Source organism: Bos javanicus, chromosome 3, assembly GCF_032452875.1.
Source record: "Bos javanicus breed banteng chromosome 3, ARS-OSU_banteng_1.0, whole genome shotgun sequence".
NCBI classification, from domain to species: domain Eukaryota; kingdom Metazoa; phylum Chordata; class Mammalia; order Artiodactyla; family Bovidae; genus Bos; species Bos javanicus.
Window position 1 is genome coordinate 57763524 of NC_083870.1, and position 26421 is coordinate 57789944.

The following is a 26421-nucleotide window of genomic DNA, read 5'->3' on the forward strand; positions in this document are numbered from 1 at the left end:
GTAGTCAAATTTATCATTCTTTTAGTTATGTCTTTTTCCAACTCTTGAATGCATAGAAAGACATTCACCATTTAGGAATATGATATTTATTAATATACTTATTGTTTTCATCATGGTTTTATTTTTTTATATTGAATAAATCTATCCAGTTGAAAGAGAGTCTATTAATAGTTAAAAATTGTCCTGACATCTAAAGAAATCTTGTCTTTCCTTGTGGATTTATAATTCTAGCTATATCAAATAGTAAATTATTGCGTGCCTACTAATTTGCATTGTTTTAATTAATGTAGCTTTATTGTATATTTAAAATTCAACAAGAAAATTTTCCTTTATTACTATACTTTTTCAAAAATGTTTGCAGCTGCTATCTACTGGATAAGCTCAGGGTCTTTAAAATGAGGTAAAAATAGAAATGTTTTGACTAAAGTTTCATAAGACGTATATATTAATTTGGGTTGAATTTACATATTCTATGAATTTAAAATATCTGTTAATCTTAATTTTCTTTTAAATTCTTTAGAAGGATTTTGTGTTGTGGTTTTCTTCAGATGTAACTTTTACATTTCTTAGAGTTTTCTTCAAATATATCTGGTTGCCTTATTGACTTCCCTTGTCAATTTTAATTTCTTTTTTTCCCTTCAGGGTTTCAAAGTGGATCACATTATCATCTGCCTAGAAACAATTTTCTCTCTCTCTTTCTAGGAGCCCCTGTTATTTTAACCTTCCCAACACATTATTGCATTGGCTACAACTTTCTAAAAATGATAATTTCTAGTAGTTCCCATTCTTATTATATTCCTGGGAATGTTTAGTGATTCCCTACTAAATATTATGTAGGCAGTTGGCTTTCAACTGATGTTCTGCTTCATATTAAGGAAGCCTTCTATTATGGGTAGTACTGTCATCTTTGTAGTTGTTTCTGAGCCTTATAAGTAATAAAAAATTGGTAGATAATAAATACTATTTGTATTTTAAAACAAAATTTATTGTTAAGAGGACATGGTAATTATGTCAGTTTTGCAAAATGTTATCTGTGGAAGGATGAAAATTATGTATAATTTCTAGAATATCCCTTAGAAAGAATATATACTAATCAGCTTTTTTCTCAAGGGGAATACAGTTTCCATCTGGAAGCATAGCAAGAAGTGGGAAAGGTAGATGGGATGAGTGTCATCTGTGGGCTGAGATTTGAGAGGTTCACCTAACATGATCGCATCAACAGAGTGACACTGGGGAATGGACTCTATAGTGTGGCGGGGAACAAGCCAAAGGAATCAGTAGACTGTGTACAGCTCTGGGAGGTACTTAGTGTCTTTTTATACCTAAAGTGACATAAGAGGAGAGAAATGTCAAATGACAGAATTTGAGTGTAATAAAGAAAAGGGAAAGCAGAAAGCAGTGATGCTCCTATGGGAGAAAGGGAATGCCAAGGCAGAGTTCTGAATTCCATGAAGCTTCCTTTGGAAACTGTGCTGAGTAAAGACAGTAAAGAAACCAAAGCTGAGTGCATCTCCTTAAAGAGCCATCATGGGAGTAGAACTAGAAGCAAAAGTGAAGAGGGGTGTTGCCCCAGCTCTAGTCTTTTAAAAGAGGCTGTTGTTTTTAACTGAGGTATAAATGTGCAAGCTTATCAAATTCCTTCCGAATCTGCTGGAATAATTTTCTTTTTTTCTCGATATACTATATTAATTACTTACCTATTATCATAGCATTTTCTGATACCTGGAAGATATCCTTCTTGGCCTTGGTGTGTTTGTTATATCTGTATAATATTAGTCCAGGTGTAATTTACTATGCTTTTATTTGTAATCTTTTTGGAAAGCTGTATCTACACAATTCTTTTTCATGCCATCTGTCAGGTTTTAGTATCTGAATTATGCCAACTCTCTAAAATGAATTGGGAAGCTCCCTATCTTTTATATTTGTACAAAAGCAGTTTATTCCCTGAAACTGTTGAGTCCAAGAACTTACCTGTAAAATTACGGCAGCCAGGGTGCTTTCTAAGTATTCAGTTTGCATTCTACTGACACCATACAGGGTTTTGTTCAAATTGGGAGAAATTTTGTTTTGTTTTGATGTTTGGACTGTCTTTCAGCTAAGCTCCCCCAGTGTCTCTCAGGTCCATTCATTCTGATATAGTTCACACAGATAACTATTCTACCTGCAAGGAGCTGAAGCTTTATGTCTCTGATTATGAGACAGGAAGATGGAGATCCTGAATGTAGAACCTGTGAGTTTCTTCTAGTTGTACACACACAAAGAGGCTAATGGTTTGTAGTTGCAGAGTAGAGAATTCATCTAAGGCACTTGTAAAGTGAACAAAAGTAGTAGTTTTATGGGAAAAGCTGAAAGAGAAGACACTAAGAATGAAAGAGGAAAATATGATGATAAGACTGGCATTTTAAAAATATTCAAGACAAAATTGGTTACAATTTAAAACAGTTTAGGAAAATTAATCAAAATATACATACATTACTGGTTTTCTTCTTTTGTTGGATAGGTAGAATTTCTGGTCATTATTATATTCATTAAATACTCCCCATCGTAGATGAGCCCATTCATGGACAAATGCCCTTCCTGTGGAAAAATGTTTTAAACACCTAATTACAATAAGAATGGCAAAATTACCATCTTAAATTCAGAGCAAGTAATTCTTCTGAAAATTATTATGCTTTGCTTTTTTAAGTTAAAGATTTAATTTGATATGACAGTTGTACATTTCTATAAATATGACTACTTATTTTGGATTGTCAAGTGCTAATTAGGCACTTAGTAAGTACCAGGAAGCTGTTTATTCAAAGGTAGAACTAGTGCCCTGTGCTCACACATCTCATGGTCTAGCAGATGACACACATCATTTTAGATAGCTAAAATCTTTAGGGTTGCAAGTGTAATGATGGAGGTCAGCACAGGCTGACCTGTAGGGCAGCCAAGAAGGTCCTTCTTCCCAATGACCCAAATGTGGACAGATCTCAAGGTCTGCCTACTCCACATCTGCCTTTTTGCTGTGACATATTCTCACCCTTCCAGTCTCATTGCCACTTACTCCTGAACTACTGTGACACTCACCCAGCTGGCTCCATGCCTCCAGTCTTCAATGACTTACCCATGGTGCTTGGGGTTAAGTCCAACTTCTCAACATGCGTACAAGGTCCCTGATGATTCAGGCCCTGTTCCTCTCTGCAGCCATATTTCTTGCTGTTCTCCACCCACTTTGAAAACTCCATATTGACAATGGATTCCTGAACCCCTTTTAGTTTCTAGAGTCACACAGTATGACTTGCTCATCTCTGATCTTTTTTACATATTTTTCCTCTGCTTGGAATACCGTCTCCCTATCTCTGACTGGGAGATAACTCCTACTCTTCTTTCAAAATTAAGCTTATATCCAGATAGAAGCCTTCTCTGACATCTTCAAACTAGTTCAGGTACTCCTCCTTTTTCACTTTCATTATATTCCATTATGGAATTTGTCATGCTTTATTGCCATTGCTTATTTTCCAGTCTCTCACTATAGACTCTTGTCTCCATGAAAACAGGTACCATGACTTCTTCATTGTCATGTCTTGGCCCATATTGTCTAGAACTTAAAAGGTCCTAATAAATTTGTTATATTTGGATGAATATTAGTGACTTGTGTACCGGTCAGTTTTTCTGAAATGTAAATTCCAAGGTAGGCTGAATTTGGAGGATTAAGTGAGGAGGTGCAGGTTAAGAAAGCCCTAATATCTCACATTAAGGATTTTAGATTGCTCTAGGTGCTGGAGAATAACTGATGGCCTCTTAAAGATGGGGGAGATTGTGAGGGAGTAGTCATGGAGTCAGAATACAAAAAGGAGAGAGTATAAAGGAATGGCATTGTATATGGTGATCTTGATGACTGGAGTGGGCTCCAGAGTGGGAAAGAACAGCTTAGGTTGATAAGTAAATCAATCAATTGGTAAGTAAATCAATTCAACACATATTTATTGAGCCATACACTGGAGATTTTCTGTTTCTGTTACGGAGATGTTGTAAAAGAAGAGCAAAGAAGTATGTTTGTTAGACACTCCTCTCTGTTAAGGTCTGTAAAAGTGCTCTAGTGTATTTGGGGGTGGGACATGCAGGCACCAATGCTCTTTTGTTTGCTTGTTTTCTCTGCCTTGCCTATTTAAATGAAAAAAATTAAAATGGTTCTAATATTTTTAAGATAATAAAGAAACCTAGTTGTTAGTTAACCTAATTAGTTAATACTAATCACACTTGATTATCCTTGAAAACTACATATTGTATATAAGCCATTGCTGATTTCTTTTAATGTTTTATCCAAAGATTGCTCTGTTTGGTTCATATGAAAATGGTAAATGATATTTTGTGAAGGAAATGTTGACTTTTTCTTTAGTTAGTATTTGTCAGAGCTGAACATTAAGGCTATTCTATCTGATACTCAAAGTGTGGTCCAAAGTCAGGCAGTATCAGCATCACCAGGGAGCTTGTTAAAATGCAGATTCTCGAGTCCTACCCCACACCTACTGAATCAGAACCATTTTAACAATCCATTTACAATCTGAACACACATTAAAGTCTGAAAACATTATGTGTCTGCCATATGTTTTGGCCATACCTGAATTGCAGACAAGAGATTTAGTTTGTTCAGGTGTCTTCCCACAGAACCATAGGAACCTAATGTCACATTAATTAAACTATTTAATCAGAGTTATTATCTGATAATAACAGTATCTGAAAATTAAAAATATTATAGTTATGCACACATATTTGCAGGATATGAAGGAAATAATTCTAACTGAAAAATGCACTATTCTGAATCTGTTTTATGTGAGAAAAACAGGCTATACTAGTCTATTTGGCTTTTATGTTCTCACTCAGAAAGATAATGCTAGTGTTGATCTATTTGCAACATAAAATTATTGAATTATTACATAGCAGAATATTTCATCTCTACCCATACCTTGTGGTCCATACTGAAATGATTTTTTTCCAGCTAGGAAGTCAGGAGTGAGATAAATTCTATCACCCTTTTCTCCACAGCCTCCCATCTGTTCAGTATAAGGTCCATCGTTACCTGTTGGATTAGGTTCAGCAACCAGAACATCAGCCTGAAATTTAAGAAAAATTTTTCATAATTACAAAATTTCAGCAAATGAATTGACCTTATTCACAGCAGACTATATTGAAACAATTTTATTTGATTCTAGAATATTTTGATAAAAGAATCTAAGTCACAAAATAAAATTAAATTTGAAAAAAGAAATTAATGTTCTTACATTTTTGTAGGTCTCAAGTTTGGGTTTCACATATTCAGGTTTTGTTTTCCAATTTTCAGGAATCAAAATGGCAACATTTTTGAAATAGAATCTTTTTTCTGTAGCCTCAAACAAATATGGAGATGCATCGGTCACCATATCCTGGGGGCAGGGGGGTGGGGAATAAATATAAAGAAGCATGCTTAATGACAGAAAAAAAGATGAAATTACCAATTATTCCAATTTATATTTGTATTTCACATTTCCAGAAAATGGCTACTTATCAAGCTAAGAAAAGGAGATTATCTTGTTAATAATAGTAGCTAGCTTTTTTTGACAGAGAAGGCAATGGCACCCCATTCCAGTACTCTTGCCTGGAAAATCCCATGGATGGAGGAGCCTAGAAGGCTGCAGTCCATGGGGTCACTGAGGGTTGGACACGACTAAGCGACTTCACTTTCACTTTTCACTTTCATGCATTGGAGAAGGAAATGGCAACCCACTCCAGTGTTCTTGCCTGGAGAATCCCAGGGACGGGGGAGCCTGGTGGGCGCTGCCTATGGGGTTGCACAGAGTCAGACACGACTGAAGTGACTTAGCAGCAGCAGCAGCAGCCTTTTTTGAGATTTTTATTGCATGCTCTGTGTCACAGTGTAATGGTTGACACTGAAGACTTCAAAAGCAGGCACTAATCCTGGCTCACCACTTATGGTGGGACATCAGAAATTTCCTTGAGAGAATTCCCTGGTGATCGATCCAAAGGTTAGGAGTCGGCACTTTCACTGCTGGGGACTGGGTTCCATCCCTGGTTGGGGAACTAGGATCCCACAAACCACGTGGTATGGACAAAAAAAAAAAACAAATGTCCTTAACTGCTCCTGAGCCTCAGTTTCCCCATTTATAAGATGGAAAATATTACAGAGAGCAGCCCATAAGGTTGTTGTGAGGATCAAATGAAGTCAAGAAAGCATTTGGAGCCATGTTTACTTAGCACAAATGCTTATCAAATATTAGCTCTTAGTTTCATTTCATTGATCCTTTAAAGATCAATGAAACTTTAAAGGAAAAACTGAGAATTAGTATTAGTCTCAACATCTCACACCAAATAGTAGTGAAAAGAAACTCAAATTAAAATAAATACAACCTCAACACCTCCTGTAATAATCTTGTTGTTGTTGTTGAGTTGCTAAGTCGTATCTGACTCTTTGTGACCCTATGGACTTAAGCAAGGTCAGGCTTCTCTGTCCATGTTATTCTCCAGGCAAGAATACTGGAGTGGCTTGCTATTTTCTTCTCCAGGGGATCTTCCCGACCCGGGGATCGAATCCTAGTCTCCTACATTAATAGGCGGATTCTTTACCACTGAGCTACCAGGGGAGCCCAAATGTTATGATAGTGTTTGTTTTTAGTATAAAACTAAGTATTAGATACAACGAAGTGGCATAAGTATATAATCTCTTTTTAAATTATGCCTAACTTTATTTCTCTAAAGCAAAAGAGCTGTAGTGTTCAATTATAAATGCCTGTTTCTCTGAAAGTTTCCCTGAAATGCATCATGACAAGACAGTAGAAGGGATACTACAAGATGTTTATAATAGAAAGGGAAATTGGGACTATTAGAGCTGAAAATCACTGAAAAATGCAAATATGAGTGTAGACAGAGGGAAGAAGATAGAAGACTGAGCTCCAGGGGCCCAGCATTCAGAAGTGGGAAGAGGAAGAGCCAGCAAAGCAGACTCAGAAGGAGCAGCCGGTGCAGGGGAAGGAGATCGGAAGGCATGGGAGAGCACTTCAAGAAGGAGAGATTGGCCATTAGAGTTAAACGCTGCTGAGCAATCAAGGAAGATGAGGACTAAGAACTGAGCAACGAATTTGGCAACCTGAGATGACAGCTCTATATGAGTGAATTCAACAGGGTGGGAGGTGATGAAGCAGAGGCAATGAAAACAGCAGGTCAAGAAATGTTTCTACAAATTAAAAGGAAATCAAGAAATGAAGCAGTAGTTGAAGGAAGATTTTGGGCAAGGGAGGTTTGTTTTGTTTTGAATGGGAACTATTATAACATATGTATTGCTACTGGGGGAAAAAAAAACAAAGCTTATAATGCAAGAGGGAAAAAAAAAGGGATCATTGCTGGAGGAAAGTCCTTACTGGAACAGACCAGAGAGATGAGACATTGATGCCTAGACATCTAATCCTACGGGGTGGCCTTAGAAGCAGAGACAGTTCATCACTATATGGGAAAATAGTACTTGTGTATTGTTGCAGGAGTAAATACTGTTCTGCTACTTCTTGGGGATAAACTTGGGGAATTTATCTCTCTGAGCCTCAGTTTCTGTCTTTTCAAATGGTAATTATAATAGTTGCCTTGCTAGTTTTAAAAAAAGCTCTCAAAAAAGCCAGATTTTGAACAACTACTAGGTAAATTTAATATCATATCACTTTTTAAAAATATTGAGTCAGTATCACTAAAAAGTTGAAAAATAGGTATAAAACTTCCTATGTTGGAATATTATATTACAATTTAACTTGTAAAATGTAAATTTTCAGTGTCTCCTAGGAAGACAACTAAGCAGCATGAAATTTCTTGTCTTCTGTGTTTTATCAGAAACATTAATAAGGAATCTTTGACATCTGTTTCATATTTTGAGAAAGTGACCTCATATCCAAATAGACAGTTGAGCTTTTGAGGTTTGAAGAACGTTGAGGATGAAATTCATATGCTGCTGCTGCTGCTAAGTCGTTTCAGTCGTGTCCGACTCTGTGTGACCCCATTGACAGCAGCCCACCAGGCTTCCCCGTCCCTGGGATTCTCCAGGCTAGAACACTGGAGTGGGTTGCCATTTCTTTCTCCAATGCATGAAAGGAAAAGTGAAAGTGAAGTCGCTCAGTCTTGTCTGACTCTTAGCGACCCCATGGACTGCAGCCTTCCAGGCTCTTCCATCCATGGGATTTTCCAGGCAAGAGTACTGGAGTGGGTTGCCATTGCCTTCTCCGGAAATTTATATGATGCACTGGTAATTCCTTAAGAACAGGGATGATCTCCTGTTGACAACTGAATTCCTGGTACCTGACAATGTGAATGCTCTGTAAATGTTCATTGGATTAACGAACAAATGCGTGAATGAAGAGGTTACGATGAGGGGCAAACTGTCCAGGAATGCCAAGACAGGAGGTGCTTGGGCTTCCATGCGTTGAGGAGACCCCCAACTACTCCCACTGTGCGTGTGTTAAGGGGGCGCGAGGGGTAGAGAGCTTCTTGACTCTCACCCCTTCATCTTATGAAGTGTGCTCGCACGGCTTCCGCAGCACAGAGTGGGGGAAACTGCTGCAGCGCCACCTGCTGGTATTGTCAGTGCAGTACCTTTCGGACGGCCCTGCTGACGCAGGTATTTAAGAACTGACTTAGAGGGTTCTGCTCACACAAGGACACCAAGGGGAGAGTCACCCCAAAAAGCAGAGAACTGAGGGATGACCAGGAAGGTGGCAAAGCCCACAGTGAGGTCCCTTGACCGCAGATCTGAAACATCAAACAGGGGCTCATTTTTATTAACTGCTCAGGGACTCTTGAGCACACTATTGTCCTTAAAAATGTTCCTGTGACAAGGTAACTGTGGAAACCAACTTCTCTCATACCCAACTCCTTTAGGACTCATACCAGAAAACCAACGGAATAATAGTAGTGAGGAGTATATTTCTCAGGAGGAAGCCCCAAAGAGAGTGAGGTGAATGTCCTTTTGCTTTTTCTCTCAGTTCAGTTCAGTTGCTCAGTCTTGTCTGACTCTTTGCAACTCCATGGACTGCAACACACCAGGCTTCCCTGTCCATCGCCAACTCCCAGAGTTTACTCAAACTCATGCCCATTGAGTCGGTGATGCCATCCAACCATCTCATCCTCTGTCATCCCCTTCTCCTCTCGCCTTCAATCTTTCCCAGCATCAGGGTCTTTTCGAATAAGTCAGTTCTCATCAGGTGGCCAAAGCACCATATAAATACAAATTACCATTGTCATTAGAAAGGCATTTGTGGCTCCTTTTCACTTGTTCCTGAGGCCTGCTCACTGTCCAGCCAGAGGCAGAAACATGCTGGTCACATTTTTCCTCCCAACTTTCCTTGTCTGTTGCTCCAGTGGCTGGCTGTTTCATTTTTGCTAATGTTATTTCTAAGTTTGTAGTTCAGTCGACCAGTCGTATCTGACTCTTTGCGACCCCATGGACTGCAGCGCACCATGCCTCCCTGTCCCTCGCCATCTCCCAAAGTTTGCCCAAGTTCATGTCCATCACATCGGACATGATGGCATCCAGCCATCTCCTCCTCTGACACCCTCTTCTCCTTCTGCCCTCAATCTTTCCCACCATCAGGGGCTTTTCCAATGAGTTGGCAATTCACATCAGATGAACAAAACCCTGGAGCTTCAGCTTTAGCATCAGTTCTTCCAGCGATATTCAGGGTTGATTTCCCTTAAGATTGACTGGTTTGATCTTCTTACTAGAGGTAATCAAAGACTCACCTAATGTTTCTGATTGTTTAGAGATTTCAAAAGACATGAATTTCCCTTTCACTGATAGCAATAATACCTGATGGTCTTCTGGTTTGAAAGTGTGAACTTCCCCTCCTCTTCAACCATTGCACTTCTCTAGCCCCAAACTCCTCTGGTGGTTGAGATGTTCTCTCCCCTAACTCCTCTTTCTGGGTTTGCACCTGTTTAGAGCAAGGAACCTTTTGAGGCAGCCCTTGGGGCCCTTGTACTATTAACTTCTGAGTTTACACAGAGGAACTTTTCCCAGAAACAAGTCTCAGTGCTTTTGGCTTGGTGAGAAATGATGAGCCCTTTCCATCTAAGATTAAAAGGAGGCCTGGGGACTGATGAATTGCCTACCATTTGTTGAGCTCTTAATATGTACCAGGCATTCTGCATACATTTTTAAAGGTCTTTCAAGTTTTTGAGAAAATTTTAGACTTACAGATGAGACATGCAAAAAATGTATACAGTTCCCATATACCCTCATCCAACTTCCCTTATATGCGTGCACTGATAATCCTCACAAAGTCCTATGAGGAAGATATCTATTATTTTCCCCATTTTGTAGACCAGTACTTTTGCCCATTATACAGTACTACCTCTGGGTGAGCTACAGTCACTTTCCAGGATTGGCTTTTATAAGGCATTTCCTTCTTATTCTTTCCTGTTTGCTGTTATACAAAACCTCTCTAATCTCTCCATTTTACAGCAGTTAGATGCCTCTATGTGGACAGGAAGAATCCTCTTCCCTAATTTTTACTTCCCCTACAGAAGAAGTAACAAGTGAAATAAGACTGCTCAGCAGCCCTGAGAAGACGCCTTGCATTGGGCCTGGTAAAATGCAGGGTTTCCTCCCATTGGAAGGTTATGGTTTGTTCTTAAATCAGAGATTAAGATTTGCATCTTGGACTCCTATATTAGAATCACAGGGAAGGAAGGGTTTAATCAGGAAATAAAAGGAGACTCTGATAGGTGCAAATGGTAAAATCAGACAAAAGAATTACCCTCTGCACATTTCATAATATCTGCCAAATATAGTTGGCTCTGCCTTGGTGTAGAACTAAATAATTTTCAATGAAGTCATCTATAACCGAGAAGTAGAGATATCATTTAGTAAGTGCCAACAGTATATCAAGCTCTGAATTATATGCATTGCATGTATTATCTCATCCCTTGGAAGAATCATAATTGTTGTGTTATTATTTCCATTTTATAGCTGAAGAAATGCAAGCACAGATATTAAAAAAAAACTTTCCAGTGTCACGCAGCTGGAATTAGAGAACTCATGTTTGCTCTATCAACATATTATGCTTAATTTTTCAAAACAGCATGAATAGTTACCATTTCAGACTTACCTTTATATGTTGGATGAGTGTTTCATCTTCTGGTACATTAGGGTCAATTGCAATGACAATGCCTTCATAGCCATTATTATTCAGCTGAATGAGTGAATCACTCAGGGCCCCTTCCAGAAGGTGAAGGACCAAGATGAAAACAGAATTCTTAAATGACCCCATTGCTGTACATCTCCCTTTGAGTTCTCTCTTTGGAAAATGCTGGTTATGGAAGCATCTTTCCTTACCCCTATATATATGAATATATAGACACACATTTTTCCAATTTATCAGCAGTGGTTTATTGTAGGACTTTAACCTCTTGACCCCAAATTGTTTCACTATTGGATCTGTCTTCACTATGATGAATGATAACTATATCTTGGTCTCAAATTCTGTGTACTTTTTAATATTTTATTTTGAGAGAAATGTTAGCCTTGCCTTCACCTTTGCCAGTTGCTGGCACAGAGGGTGGGGAGCCACATCCGGTTCCCTGGAAGGACTCACAGCTGACAAGCAGCTTTACCATTGAAAGATGTTTACTTCTTACAAATGTTTGCCCAGTCAGGGACACCGACCCACCCAACACCACCCTCTAACCTCTGCCTGCCCAGTGGAAGCCTGATTGTTCTGCATATTTGATAAGCATTCGTTAAGTGTAAACTATATTTCCAGTTATCCCTCATAATGGTCTTTATTTTTATCCTCTTTGATCTTTACACAACCTCAGCACCTTTTATTACTCTCTTAGACAATCTACTTGTACCAAAAGCATTAGCAAGCAACATTAGAAAAGATGAAATTTATATCTGACTGTGCAAGGCAAACTCCCTAATTTCCTTATCAGACCTCTATTTCATTATTCCATAGCTTCTATTGTCCAATAAAATTCAAATTAGCATTAAATTATTTTACTGAAATTAAATGTCTCTTAGGTGAGAGGCATTTAGATTATTGCCAGCTACCGTATAGATTCTTTTAAATTTGCCAAGTCTCAGATGGAAACTCATATTGGTCCACCACTTTCCTGTATTCAAATTACTTGAAATATCCCTTCCTATAATATCATTTGATCTTTGCATAGTGGTAAGCATCAGTTTCATCTTGTCTGTCTTTTTCTTTGACATTCACTCATAAAAATTAAATTAGTACTTGTTGCTAATAATTAGTGTGTGAAAGTCGCTCAGTCATGTCCGACACTTTGTGACCCCATGGACTGTCCATGGAATTCTCCAGGCCAGAACACTAAAGCCTTTCCCTTCTTCAGGGGATCTTCCCAACCCAGGGATTGAACCCAGGTCTCGCGTGTTATAGTCAGATTCTTTACCAGCTGAGCCACAAAAGAAGCCCCAATAATTAGTACTTATTGCTTAAGTGTATAATCTGTAATTAATCAAAAGTGAGGCATTGGAATAGAGTGGAAGTATCCAATTATAAAGTAGTTGTCCAGATAATCTAAGTATGCTTTTACATAAAAATTCAGTGCCTATTGCCCAAAGAAAGGCAATGCCAAAGAATGCTCAAACTACCGCACAATTGCACTCATCTCACACGCTAGTAAAGTAATGCTCAAAATTCTCCAAGCCAGGCTTCAGCAATATGTGAAGCGTGAACTTCCTGATGTTCAAGCTGGTTTTAGAAAAGGCAGAGGAACCAGAGATCAAATTGCCAACATCCGCTGGATCATGGAAAAAGCAAGAGAATTCCAGAAAAACATCTATTTCTGCTTTATTGACTATGCAAAGCCTTTGATTGTGTGGATCACAATAAACTGTGGAAAATTCTGAAAGAGATGGGAATACCAGACCACCTGATCTGCCTCTTGAGAAATTTGTATGCAGGTCAGGAAGCAACAGTTAGAACTGGACATGGAACAACAGACTGGTTCCAAATAGGAAAAGGAGGACGTCAAGGCTGTATATTGTCACCCTGTTTATTTAACTTCTATGCAGAGTACATCATGAGAAACGCTGGGCTGGAAGAAACACAAGCTAGAATCAAGATTGCCGGGAGAAATATCAATAACCTCAGATATGCAGATGACACCATCCTTATGGCAGAAAGTGAAGAGGAACTAAAAAGCCTCTTGATGAAAGTGAAAGTGGAGAGTGAAAAAGTTGGCTTAAAGCTCAACATTCAGAAAACGAAGATCATGGCATCTGGTCCCATCACTTCATGGAAATAGATGGGGAAACAGTGGAAACAGTGTCAGACTTTATTTTTCTGGGCTCCAAAATCACTACAGATGGTGACTGCAGCCATGAAATGAAAAGACTCTTACTCCTTGGAAGGAAAGTTATGACCAACCTAGATAGCATATTCAAAAGCAGAGACATTACTTTGCCAACAAAGGTTCGTCTAGTCAAGGCTATGGTTTTTCCTGTGGTCATGTATGGATGTGAGAGTTGGACTGTGAAGAAGGCTGAGCACTGAAGAATTGATGCTTTTAAACTGTGGTGTTGGAGAAGACTCTTGAGAGTCCCTTGGACTGCAAGGAGATGCAACCAGTCCATTCTGAAGGAGATGAGCCCTGGGATTTCTTTGGAAGGAATGATGCTAAAGCTGAAACTCCAGTACTTTGGCCACCTCATGAGAAGAGTTGACTCATTGGAAAAGACTCTGATGCTGGGAGGGATTGAGGGCAAGAGGAGAAGGGGACGACAGAGGATGAGATGGCTGGATGGCATCACTGACTCAATGGACGTGAGTCTGAGTGAACTCCGGGAGTTGGTGATGGACAGGGAGGCCTGGCGTGCTGCGATTCATGGGGTCGCAAAGAGTCGGACACGACTGAAAGACTGATCTGATCTGATCGACTAATCTGAGTGAATTCCGGGAGTTGGTGATGGATAGGGAGGCCTGGCAGAGAAGGCAATGGTACCCGACTCCAGTACTCTTGCCTGGAAAATCCCATGGGCGGAGGAGCCTGGTAGGCTGCCATCCATGGGGTCGCCAAGAGTGGGACACGACTGAACGACTTCACTTTCACTTTTCACTTTTATGCATTGGAGAAGGAAATGGCAACCCACTCCAGTGTTCTTGCCTGGAGAATCCCAGGGACGGGGAACCTGGTGGGCTGCCGTCTATGGGGTCGCACAGAGTTAGACGTGCCTGAACGACTGAACTGAATTGAACTGATTGACTAAATATATGCATTTAATATGCATGCATCATTAAAAGTTTTACATTTTAAAATATCTCAGACCCCCCCCCCCACACACACACATATTATACATGTCTTCCCCTTGGTTCCCTAGAAAAGAGAGGCTAGGCAAGCTTATGTACTAGTGATTTGCAAGCCTAATTCCAGAACAGTGGGAGTGAGAAAAGGGGAAATAATCCAAGGAAGCCTGGGAGGCAATAAAAAGTGCTTATTACACCACTGTGGTGTCACAGAGATCAGCAGGCCACCCTGCAGATTCAGCCGCCCTGCCATCTGGGATGTCTCCTAATGGGCAATCGGAGGAAGGGAAAATGTTTGGATCCTTCTCAACTACATATGATCACTTCCCCTGAGCTTTCTCGTGTCACCCAAACCTTCAGCAGCTGATTGCAAAAAAAAAAAAAAAGAAAAATGCTATAGCTCATGGTATATAAACAGGCAAAGATTCCAAGTGGTGCCTGATTGACCTCTGGCAGTAGATCCACTTGGGCCTACAAGGAGTGATTGAGGTGCCCATTGGGTCAGCTGGGGCCAGACAAACCTAAAGAGGTTCAATAAGGTGAGTCCAATACAATTTACTTCCTGAACTGCTCAGACCCACTCATGTCCTTTCATCATGTCTAGATCCATTATTACAAGGTAAGGCTGGAATTGGGGGTAGAGGCATGAGCTAGTTCACATTTTCACTGAGAGAAGGTTCAAGACCAGTCATTCATAGAATCTCCTCTGAAGTGCTCGTCATGGGCTATTTCCTAAAATACCCAAAGCAAGAGAGTTGTTGAAATAAGTTGTGATGCCTGCTGCTACAGCTGGTCTCAAGACCATTACAGATATGTATTGTCTCCTTTCTTCATCAGCAGTTTCCCTAATTTTTAGCCAGCATTTTGGCTGATCTGTGGTATTTGTTTGCCTGATGGAGTGACCCAGCCCTTCATTCCTGAGGCGTCTGAACCTTGGGTCACTCTGCCCTTGTTAGGCTATGGTTGGAGCAGATGCCGGTGACAGGCGTCGCCTGGCATGACAGAGCAGTTTAGGTGCCTGCTTATATTTTGCTTGGCCTTCCCTGCTGGCTGGGCCCTGATTGCTTGTTCAGTGGAGAGTGCTTGACGCTGCCTCATCTCCTAACACCACTGGCTGTTGTGTCCCAGGGGAGAGGGTGGAGTTAGTGTGGACCCACTGGGCAGGCTGTGGTGGCAGCTCCACCCTCTCTGGTACCCAAGTTCAGCCTGAACAGACTCACAGAGGCTTTGGCTCACATAGCATCTCACGCCATGGCACCTGGGATCTGGCTTTGTCAGAGGCAGCCCAGATTATTTGTGTATTTTAAATAAACAGAAATATAAGTATGTTTTCCTGTGTTTGGCTGCTTTCACCTAGTATTTTCAGCATGAATTTCAGCTATGTTGTTTTACGTAGCAGTAATTGTGCTCTTTTTCCTTTGTATTCCATTGTAAAAATATGCCACAATTTACTTACTGATTGCTTTTGATGAACATTTGGATTATTTCCTGCTTGGGGCTATTTTAAATAACAGTGCCATAGACGTAAGCATTGACTTCAGTTGGGTATGTACCAAGAGTGGAATAGCTAAGACACAGAATATGTGTATGTCTAGCCATGGTTGGTCTCCCAGACACTTTTCAAAATGGTGTACTGATTGATCTACATTTCTACGAGTACACAGTGCGGCTGGTCTTTACAATTTTATCCACACTGGATGGGGTATAATCATGTTGTACTGTGGTTTTAATTTGCATGTTTCCTGATGACTGATGTTACTATACACCTTTCCATTTAATTGCTGGTCATTTGGATGTCCTTTTATGAAGTGCCTTTACAAGTCTTTGCCCAGTTTTTATCAGGTTAGTTTTTTTCTTGTTGATTTTTAAGAATTCTTTTGATGTTCTGGGTACTGAGTTGTGGATGTATACATTGCAAATATCTTTTCCCAGTTTGTGGCTTGTCTTAGCGGTTCTCTTGGATAAACAGAGGTTCTTAATTTTAATGGAATTCAATATAATGTTTTATTTTATGGGTAATGTTTTTGGGGTCATGTTGGAGACAGCATTTCCAAGTTCATGAAGATGTTATACAATATTTTATTCTAGAGCCTTGTCATTTTAACTTTCACATTTAGTTCTGTGATCTATCACATATTATGTTTTGTATATATAGTATGGGGTAGGATTCAAGATTTTTGTTATGTTTTGCTCTCTAGGTAGCAGTACATGCAGGTCATTTATTGACAGGATCATCCTTTACACCCTGAGACTTGCTGTGTCTCAATGATAAAGAAGCCACTTGCCAAGGCAGGAGACGCAGGAGACTTGAGTTTGATCCCTGGGTCAGGAAGATAATCCGGAGAAGGGAATGGGAACCCACTCCAGTATTCTTGCCTGGAAAATCTCATGGACAGAGGAGCCTGGTGTGCTACAGTCCACGGAGTCACCAAGAGTACGACAATACTGAGCAACTGAGCATGCATTCCTTTCCCCCCACTGAGTTGCAGTTGAGATTTTTTTATGAATGAGGTGACTGCAAGTGTGAAGATCTGTTTTCAGACTCTATATGACTAGGCTTATTATCTCAGTCCTGTTTTGTCTTAGTTACTGCTGGTTTATAAGTCTTAATATTTAGTAGTATAAACACTAGCTATAAAATTATCAGCTTGGGAATTCTACCAGAAGAAAATTGCTGGATTTGACAGGATCATATTAAATTTATATGCTCATTGTAATATGTTAGCTAAATGATACAACCACCAGTGCCATGACAATTCTTAGGTCAACCATAAAAGGTCAAAAAGTGATGGTTACCCAATTCCTGGAAATCTCCACCCCTTCTCCAAAATAATTAGAATAATCCTACCACTCATTAGCTTGTGAAATTACCCAGCCTATAAAAATCGTCCACCTTGTATTTCAGGGCCTCTCACCTTCTGAGATGGCCCACACTCTGTGGGGGGACTGTATTTCTCCCAAAGCCTTTTTTTCCTTTTGAGACAGATCACATTCTGTCTATGGAATGTGTATCTCTCTAAATAAATCCACTTCTTACTTAAAATAAATAAATATATACATATTTATACATCAGTTTGGAAAGAATTGACATTTTTATAATATTGAGTTTTTGAGTCTTTATTGAAAGACTCAATCCACGGTCCTGGAATATCTTTTCATTTTAAATTTTATTTATTTGAGCTCAATTATGTTTTATAGTTTTAAGGGTAAAAGTCTTATGTACCTTTGGTTAAAGTTATTTCCATGGTGTTTTAAAATTGGGGGGTGTTATTATAAATGGTACTTTTAGAAAATTTCATTTTCTAATTGTTTATTGCTGATATATAGAAATATATTAGATTTTTGTGTATTGACTTTTCCTCCACAGAACTTACTAAATACATTTATTTCTAGTAGTTTATAGATTCTTTTGGATTTTGTATGCTTATAATTATGTCATCTATGAATAATAATATTCTTCCTTTTTAATCTTATATTACAATATTTTTATTTTGTTTCCTTCTCTTATTATACTTGTACTTCTCCACAGTACAGCATTGAATACCAGTGGAAAGAATGGTTATCTTTATTCTTGTTCCCAATCCCAAATGAAAAAGCATCCTATATTTTACCATTAAGTATGATATTACCTAGAGATATTTTGTAGGTATCTTCATCAGACAAAGAAAGTCTGCATCTGTTCCTAGCTTGCTGTTTTCTTTTTAAAAATCATAAATAGGTTTTTAATTTTTCCAAGTGCTGTTTATGCATCTATTGATTTTCATTTTTTATGCTGGTACTCTGGGGGCTTACATGGGTTTGAGTTTTTGATATTAAATCTCCCTTACATTCCTAGAATAAATTCTTGATCATGATGTAGTATACTTTTTGGTGTACTTACATTTGGATAGGATTTTTTGCACTATGTTCATGAGAGAGATTGGCGTTAACTTTTCCTTTCTTGTAATGGTCATGCCAGGTATTAGTATCAAGGCTATCTGGTCTCAAAAAAGTTGAAAAATGTTTCCTATTTTTCTATTCTCTTGAATAGTTTTAAACACACTATTTGTTTAAAACATATTATTTCTTCTTTAAATTTCCCTCTGACCATTGTTTTAGCTTCATTGTGTAAGTTTTGCTATGCCATATTTTTATTATTATTCAGTTCCAAATATTTTCTAACTTTATTTTGGGTTCTTTTATTAGCATATGCGCTATATAAAAAGAAGGCTATTGCTTAATTTGCAGACATTTGGGGAGTCTCTAGATAATCTATCATTAATTTCTAGTTTAATTCTACTGGAGCCAGAAAGCATACTCTAAGATTTAAATTATTTGATATTGGTTGAGTCTTACTTTTTGCCTCAGCTTATGGTCTATTTGGTAAAACATTTCATGTGCTTTTGAGAAAAATATTTTCTCTGTAGTTATTAAGTTACAGTGTTCTGTACATGTTCAACCAAGTTAATTAATCATGTTATCCAAATTTTCTAATTTGTTACCAATTTTTGTCTTTTTACTGAGTTATGTTAAAATCTCCAATTATAATTGTGAACTTATCTATTTATTTTTCTTTCTATTCAGTTCTATCAACTTTTGCTTTATATATTTTACAGCTATGGTTTTGGTGTAGGCAAATTTAGGATTGTTATATAATTATCATCACAAAATATCTTTTCTATCTCTAATAATACCTCTTGCATAAAATCTACTTTTAATGATATTAATTATGGTATACTGGTATTTTGAATATTGAAAAGTTAAAAAACACAGCACAGTTCTTGGCGCATGGAATTTATTCAATAAAGTATCTTTACACTTCTTCATTTCATTTACCCAACCTGTAGCCTTGAAGGGGAAGATTGGAGAGAAGTCAACAACATGAAAAAGCTGGGGCTTTGCATTAGATGGCATCAAGTAAGAATGACCAATATATGTATGTAGGACATTGGTGTGTTTAATAGGTAGTTTTAAGCTGTTTGCCATATAGCACGTCGATATGACTCCTGCTTCCACACCCTAGTTCCTGACATCCTTTAGTAATGGTAATAAGACTGCAAGGTATTCCTACAGTATTGATGACAGAAAAATTGGTACAAATGTTTTGGAAGGACATATGCATTACAGTTTAAGTGTGTTTATCTTTCAACATAGCAATTCCATCCTAGGAATTTACCAACAGACTCATATAGGTGTACAAGAGTATATGTACAAGCATAATATAATTTGTGCCTCAAAATATACTTTATAATAGCAAGAAGTAGAATTAATAAGTAAGCTTATTTATTATCTATTTTATCACATCTTAAACATCTGTAGTTTTAATAATAGCATGTATTACTTTTATAAGTGAACTAAATTCCTATATAAAACTAAAATGTTAGACTAAATACTATCATTAGGAAATCCTAAAATGTTAGCATAGAACTGATAGTTCTGTTTTCTCTGTTCTTAATTTCTAACCTATTTTTCTTTATTCTTCCATTTAACACTCTCCTTTTTATTTTATCTTCATGCTCTTGCTTCTTCTTTCCTATATTAGTGTGAAGTAAGATTATGCCAGTTTTATAAATGTTCTTTTGAATGTTTGCTAACTTATGTTGCTTCTGTTCCACAGGCCACGATATCTTTCTGTTGAAAGCTATTGCCTATTGTACTGAATGAATTCCTCCTTCTTGTGCCCTTGAGACAAGTGTTCTCAGAAAGCAGCTTTTTGATATGACTTAGCAGCCTCCCTGGAGAAGGCAATGGCACCCCACTCCAGTACTCTTGCCTGGAAAATCCCAGGGATGGAGGAGCCTGGAAGGCTGCAATCCATGGGGTCACTGAGGGTCGGACACGACAGAGCGACTGCAATTTTACTTTTCACTTTCACTTCCATGCGTTGGAGAAGGAAATGGCAACCGTTTTGTTATTGCCTGGAGAATCCCAGGGAGGGGGGAGCCTGGTGGGCTGTGGTCTATTGGGTCACACCGAGTCGGACACGACTAAAGTGACTTAGCAGCAGCTTAGCAGCAGCCTTCCTAGTGGCTCAGATGGTAAAGAATCTGTCTGCAATGCAGGAGACCTGTGTTCGATCCCTGGGTTGGAAAGGCCCCCTGGAGGAGGGCACAGAAACCCACTCCAGTATTCCTGCCTGGAAAATCCCCATGGACACATGAATGTAAGAAAAGGTGTCCATGGGGTCACAAAGAATCAGACACGACTGAGCGACTAAGCACAGAAACCTATAGCTGAGGGAGACCTGGGTTCAATCCCTGGGTTGGGAGGATCCCCTGGAGAAGGGAAAGGTTCTCCACTCCAGTATTCTGGCCTGGAGAATTCCATGGACTGTACAGTTCATGGACTCGCAAAGAGTTGGACAGGACTGAGTGACTTTCACTTCCACTTTTCACTTTTCTTACATTCATGTGTCAAATATTCATATGAATGGTGCCTTTCTCTTCCTCCCTATGAAGCCAGGTTTCTCAATCATGGCACTATTGACATTTTTGGTTGCCTAGATTTTAAAACATATCTTTGCTCAATATAAAGCTCTTCATTGGCAGATATTTTTTAGCACTCTAAGATATCATTTTGTTTTTTTCTGGCCTCAATTATTTCTGATGAGTAGTTAGTCACCTTTCCTATAATATATGTAGGTGTTATTTTCTTTATATAGATACCAATTTTAGATTCACTGAGCATGTTAGACCTGTGGGTTGGTAGTGTGAATCAAATTTGGAAAATTTTCATATTTCTTTGAATATTTTATGCTCTATTTCCCTCCCTCTAATTCTGGTACTTATTTACTTGTACATTAGACTACTTGATAATGTCACACAAGTCATTTGGTTGTTTTGTTTGTTTCATTTTTTACTGAAATGCTTCAGTTTAGATGCTTTCTAATTTCCTTTCTTTAAGTCATATGATCCTTTCTTCTGTAGTGCCAAACTGTTGTTAATCCATTACAGACTTTTCCCATACATTTCATTTTTCAATTTTAGGATTCTGATTTGTTTGTTTTTAAAGACTTTCACATCTTTCCTGAAATTCTTCCTCAATTAATCACTTATATCTATCTTTTCCTATAATTTATCTTATTTATAGTGTTATTGTAAACTAATTATCTACCAGTTCCAAATCTGAATCATTTTCGGATTGTCTTTTATTGACAAAGTTTTATTCTTATTGATTATAGAACACATTTCTTGCTTGTTGCCGTGTATATTAATGTTTTATTATATATTGGATGATACATTGTAAAGACTGTGTTATGTCATCTTTCTCTGAGTTATGTTCTAGCATAATTGAATTATTGGTGAATATAATCATTCTATAGAGTACTGGTTTTAAACTTGGTCAGAACAGATCTATTTTAGTTTTGCCCTTGGTTCTAGGGCCTAATTCTTAGTCTGCGGGTGTGATCCTCACCACTGTGTGGCCCTTCTAGAGTTTCAGTGGAAACACACGGTGCTTAGAGTTGCTTCCTTTCTGGAATTTCCTCCTTCAGTTGCCAACTGCTTTAGCAACCCAGAACTCCTACTTTTGGTTTATCAGCTCAGTAAGACTGTTGCTGTCTGCTTGAGCCCTATCCAGATAGTCTGAGCAAACTGGAAATGCCTTCTGGGGGAAATGCCGGTTAAATGTTGATATCACCTAGACTGTGTTCCTTTTTTCAAGGATCATATCCCCTCCAGTTTTCACCTGTTTTTCTTGGTTTCCAGTGCCTTAAAAGGGTTGTGATTTATATTTTTTTTTCCAGGGTTATAAATATTATCAGCAAGATGATTGGTTTGATATGAACAAATCTGCCATTAGTGCAATTGGATTCATCATGTTGTTTTAAACAAACGATATAGGCAGGGATCAATTCTTCTGAAATAATTACATTATGGCAGAAGGCAAAACCTAAAGCAAACAAAATAATTTTTAGTAGACTTTCTAATAATATGCAGGTGCAAAAGCACTTTTGGAACAGACAACATTGCACATATAACAGCAATCTGCTCAGCACATAGGCTACATGAATTCATCTCCTAAAAATCTCTCTCTCTCCCATTGAAATTTAACCTTTTACTATCCCTGAAAAGAATAGTGTAAAAAGGAAAAGGATATTGTCCTCAATATCAGGAACAGATTTACATAACTAACCATTCTGGCATATGAATATAATAATAATAATACTTGCCTATATTACCTCCCAGGCAGCTTATCCATCTTTGGGCTTCCCTGGTGGCTCAGATGGTAAAGAATCTGCCTGCAATGCAGGAGAGCTGGGTTTGATCCCTGAGTTGGGAAGATCCCCTGGAGAAGGGGACAGCAACCCACTCCAGTATTCTTGCCTGGAGAATTCTATGAACAGAAGAGTCTGGTGCACTATAGTCCATGAGATTGCTGACAGTCGGACATGACTAAGCTGCAGAGCAGCTTATGTCACCTTCAATTCCTAAACTTCTCTTTCCTCTCCCAAATAATTGAACAATTGGCTCAAAATTTTTTCCTCTTCTTGCGATCTTTGATCAGATTATCAGTGATGTCACTATTCATGTGGTATCCCACTAGTGACCAATACTTCACAGTTCCTCATTCTCTTTGGCCCAGCTCTCATGTATTTATATTCCTTACTATTTGTTCAGGATCAGTGTCACCTCCTTTCCTATGGCTCTGTTCTATTGTTGATCACTGGGGTCTCTAAATCAGTATCATCCCACATTTACCACATCTTTCTTATTGTCTAATGTACACCTGGATAAGCCTAGGTGTACTAGGTAGGAGATGAGCTCCTAGCAAGCAGTTGCAAGCACCATGTTTCTTTCAAAGAACTCACTCATTTCAGCCAACTTTCTTGCAATGAGTAAAAGATAAGCCAACAAAGTGTTTTTCACTCCCTCACAATCACTGAAGCTCGTTTATCCTATACCTTTGATGAGATCACTCTTTCAGCTCTGCTATATTTCAGTTTACTACTTCAACATCATTAATCTGTTTCAGTTCTATCTCTCTCAATTCAGTGATTTGTGGATTTAAAGCCATGTGTTCATACTATACCCACAAAACTAAAAAAAAACAACAACAAAACCCTATTTCTTCAGCCTAACCCTGTATTCTTGCTTATTAACCTTGAAGATTTAAATATTTCTAGGCATAATCCCTGGCATCTTTCCACATTTTCTTAAATAGACAGGAGTAGACTTCCCTGGTTGTCCAGTGGTTGAGATTATACTTGCCGGTGCAGGGGACACAGGTTCGATCCCTGGTCTGGGAAGATCCCACATGCCAAGGAGCACCTGGGTCCATGTGCCATGCTTACTGAAGCCCTAAAGCTCTAGAACCTGGGTGCTGCAACTGCCAAAGCCTGCCTGCCTAGAGCTCATGCTCTGCAACAAGAGAAGCCATGACAATGAGGAGCCTTCACACACAACAAAGAGTAGCCCCTGCTTGCTGCAACTAGAGAAAGCCCACACAGCAACAAAGACCAACACTGCCAAAATAAATAAATAAATGAATTAAAAAAATAGACAGGAGTGAAGGAGCATTATGGCAACTTGACTCCTGTTTACTCTGCCATTAGCCAGCACAGTGCTTTAGATTACTTCCTTAACCCTTCATTTCCCTGTTTTTAAATTGAGGAAAACATTTGAAAACCCATGCACCCCATCTTTGTCCCTTTGCATTCTTGTTCCAGCTCCCTACTATTCCCTCTCCACCTCCAAACTGGAAGTGAAGTTGCTCAGTCATGTCCGACTCTTTGCGACCCCATGGACAGTAGCCTGCACCAGGATCCTCTGTCCGTGGGATTTTCTAGGCAAGAGTACTGGAGTGGGTTGCCATTTCCATCTCCAGGGAATCTTCCGGATCCAGGGCTTGAACCCAAATCTCCTGCATTGTAGACAGACGATTTAACGTCTGAGCCACCAGGGAAGTCCATCTCCAAAACTTAATCTAATTGTCATTCTTAGTTGGTACTAGTAATGAAACAGTTCTAATCCACATTATTGTTTGCATTCACCCAATAAAATTTTAAGTTTTATAATATGCAAAGCATGCAATTTTATTGCCCCATAATCTTAAAAAAATAAGGGTAAAATTAAATAAAAGATAATTTTTTATTTCCTTATGACCTGTGCTTGCCTCTTTCTAGTCACCATCCACCCCTGTAGGTAAATACCTGTAGGTAAATAAGCTTTTATGGGGAAAGGATTCGTGAAGTCTTATTTAAACAGTAAAAAACAGAATTAGTTAATAATCTCCAAAGGTCAGTTTCTCCCCTGTGACTTTTTTGGTTGAAGTTGAATGAAATGATATAGCCTATATATGTGTTAAAATAGGCTCAGAACTATGTAGTTTTTTCTTTACTTAGTTTTATGAGAGCTATAACCATTTTCATTGAATAACACTCAAAGCAAATTACTTGGAAAGCTGCTTTGATAAGAGTAGAACATTATAAGCAATAAATTTAATATACCTCTGTTATAAAACCAGTGCCAGGGGACAAGGATAACACCTACATTTTAAGGTTAACTCTTACAATGAGCCAAATCTCTTTGAGCATTAGCAGTGGCATCTATCTGTAGTCTAATTAACCAAATGAAAGAAGAAAAGAACTTTACAATAGGTGCTTCATATATAAAATACAACTTGACCTTTAGTCATAAACAAGCAACCTGTTCTGAACAAATAAGGAGAAATGAAAAATTAATCATAGCAACTGAGCAATTGCTTCATGTAGATAATTATACTGTATCATTCTGGCATAACCTCCTTCTCTTTACTTGGGGCTGTTTTTCCTCTTCAATAGAGTAAGCTTTTGAATCTTTGATTTGATTTTGCTATTGCCTTTGCCTTTAAACACATTAACTTAGAGAATGCTGCTGCTGCTGCTAAGTTGCTTCAGTCGTGTCCGACTCTGTTGCACCCCATAGATGGCAGCCCACCAGGCTCTGCTGTCCCTGGGATTCTTCAGGCCAGAACGCTGGAGTAGGTTGCCATTTCCTTCTCTAATACATGAAAGTGAAAACTGAAAGTGAAGTCACTCAGTCATGTCCGACTCTTCGCAACCCCATGGACTGCAGCCTACCAGGCTCCTCTGTCTATGGGATTTTCCAGGCAAGAGTACTGGAGTGGGTTGCCATTGCCTTCTCCGAACTTAGAGAATAAATTCCATTATTTTGTCCATAGCCAAAGCCTAAAGGTTTTCTAATTCCCGTCCCCCTCAATTAATGCTATAAAAAAGATTTTTGGTCTATTTACCGTGTAAAATTCTGATCTATACTGCACAGAAACTCAAGGCATTTTTAATAATTTGATGTTAATTTGACTTTATTAGTATGTTTTTGTAAAGTGCAAAAGCCATGGATCTTATATTTAAGAGGGAATGTACTCTGTACATTTCTCATAGTAATTTTGTTTCATTCTCTTTCTTACCTGCTTTCTTTTTCCTGTTTAAAACACAGTGTGTTACAACTATAGTGAGGCAAATGATTCCTATAATACCTATTGCTGTCAGAACTCCTTTTAATATAAGATTATCTCTGTCAAGTACAGGAGAAGAATTTGGGAGAATCAACAGAGATGCCTGGGCAATGTTAGAGAGAGCAGACTTTAAGGAGCTTCTGTCTACTGCTCGTATTGCCATATAAATTCTGTGGCTTTTTTGTGCCTCTCCATCAGGTTGATATTCAGGTCCGTTTGTGAAAAGCTCTGATGAGAACTTAAATATCTCCTTGGTACCAGCTTGCTGAGGATTTAACTTCGATGTATTCACTAAAATGGCATTGTTAAAGTCATCTTGAATATTCTGCAGACTTTTACTCACTCTTATTTCATAGCTGTTAGCTGAAATTAAAAAAAAAAATACAAATGGGGAAGTTAAGTGATTTTGAATAAACTCTCTAGTTTATTAGAAATGGCTTAATGACAATAGCAACCAAAAAAATCAAAATACCTATGAATAAACAAGGAGAGAAATATGCATAAGAACAAAACTTTTAAGACACTACATAAGAACTCATACTAAAACCTGAATAAGAGAAAAGTTTTATTATGTTTTTCAATAGCAAGATTCAACACAATAAAAGATGTTATTTTTTCCCTAAGTTATTTTGTAAATTTTACATGATTTTATTAAAAGTACCTCTAGTTTCTGTTTTAACAAGCTTATTGCAAGTTTAAACAGAAA

General features: G+C 38.3%; 3 protein-coding genes across 3 annotated transcripts in view; 1 reads left to right on the forward strand and 2 right to left on the reverse strand.

Moving 5' to 3' along the window:
- Window positions 1–11354, reverse strand: part of CLCA1 (chloride channel accessory 1) — a 34150-nt gene extending 22796 nt beyond the window's left edge. Inside the window, exons 1-4 of the mRNA XM_061411365.1 lie at window positions 11121–11354; window positions 5265–5405; window positions 4949–5096; window positions 2472–2577 (exon numbers count right to left, since the gene is read on the reverse strand). Of these exons, the coding sequence (XP_061267349.1) occupies window positions 2472–2577; window positions 4949–5096; window positions 5265–5405; window positions 11121–11282 (557 nt within the window). The 5' untranslated portion in view covers window positions 11283–11354. The remainder of the gene's footprint in view (window positions 1–2471; window positions 2578–4948; window positions 5097–5264; window positions 5406–11120) is intronic.
- ODF2L (outer dense fiber of sperm tails 2 like) overlaps window positions 1–26421 on the forward strand; it is a 393421-nt gene that overhangs the window by 258095 nt on the left and 108905 nt on the right. The gene's annotated exons all lie outside the window — the stretch shown is intronic.
- Window positions 25535–26421, reverse strand: part of CLCA2 (chloride channel accessory 2) — a 41597-nt gene continuing 40710 nt past the window's right edge. Inside the window, exon 14 of the mRNA XM_061411364.1 lies at window positions 25535–26078. Coding sequence (XP_061267348.1) covers window positions 25636–26078 — 443 coding nt within the window. The 3' untranslated portion in view covers window positions 25535–25635. The remainder of the gene's footprint in view (window positions 26079–26421) is intronic.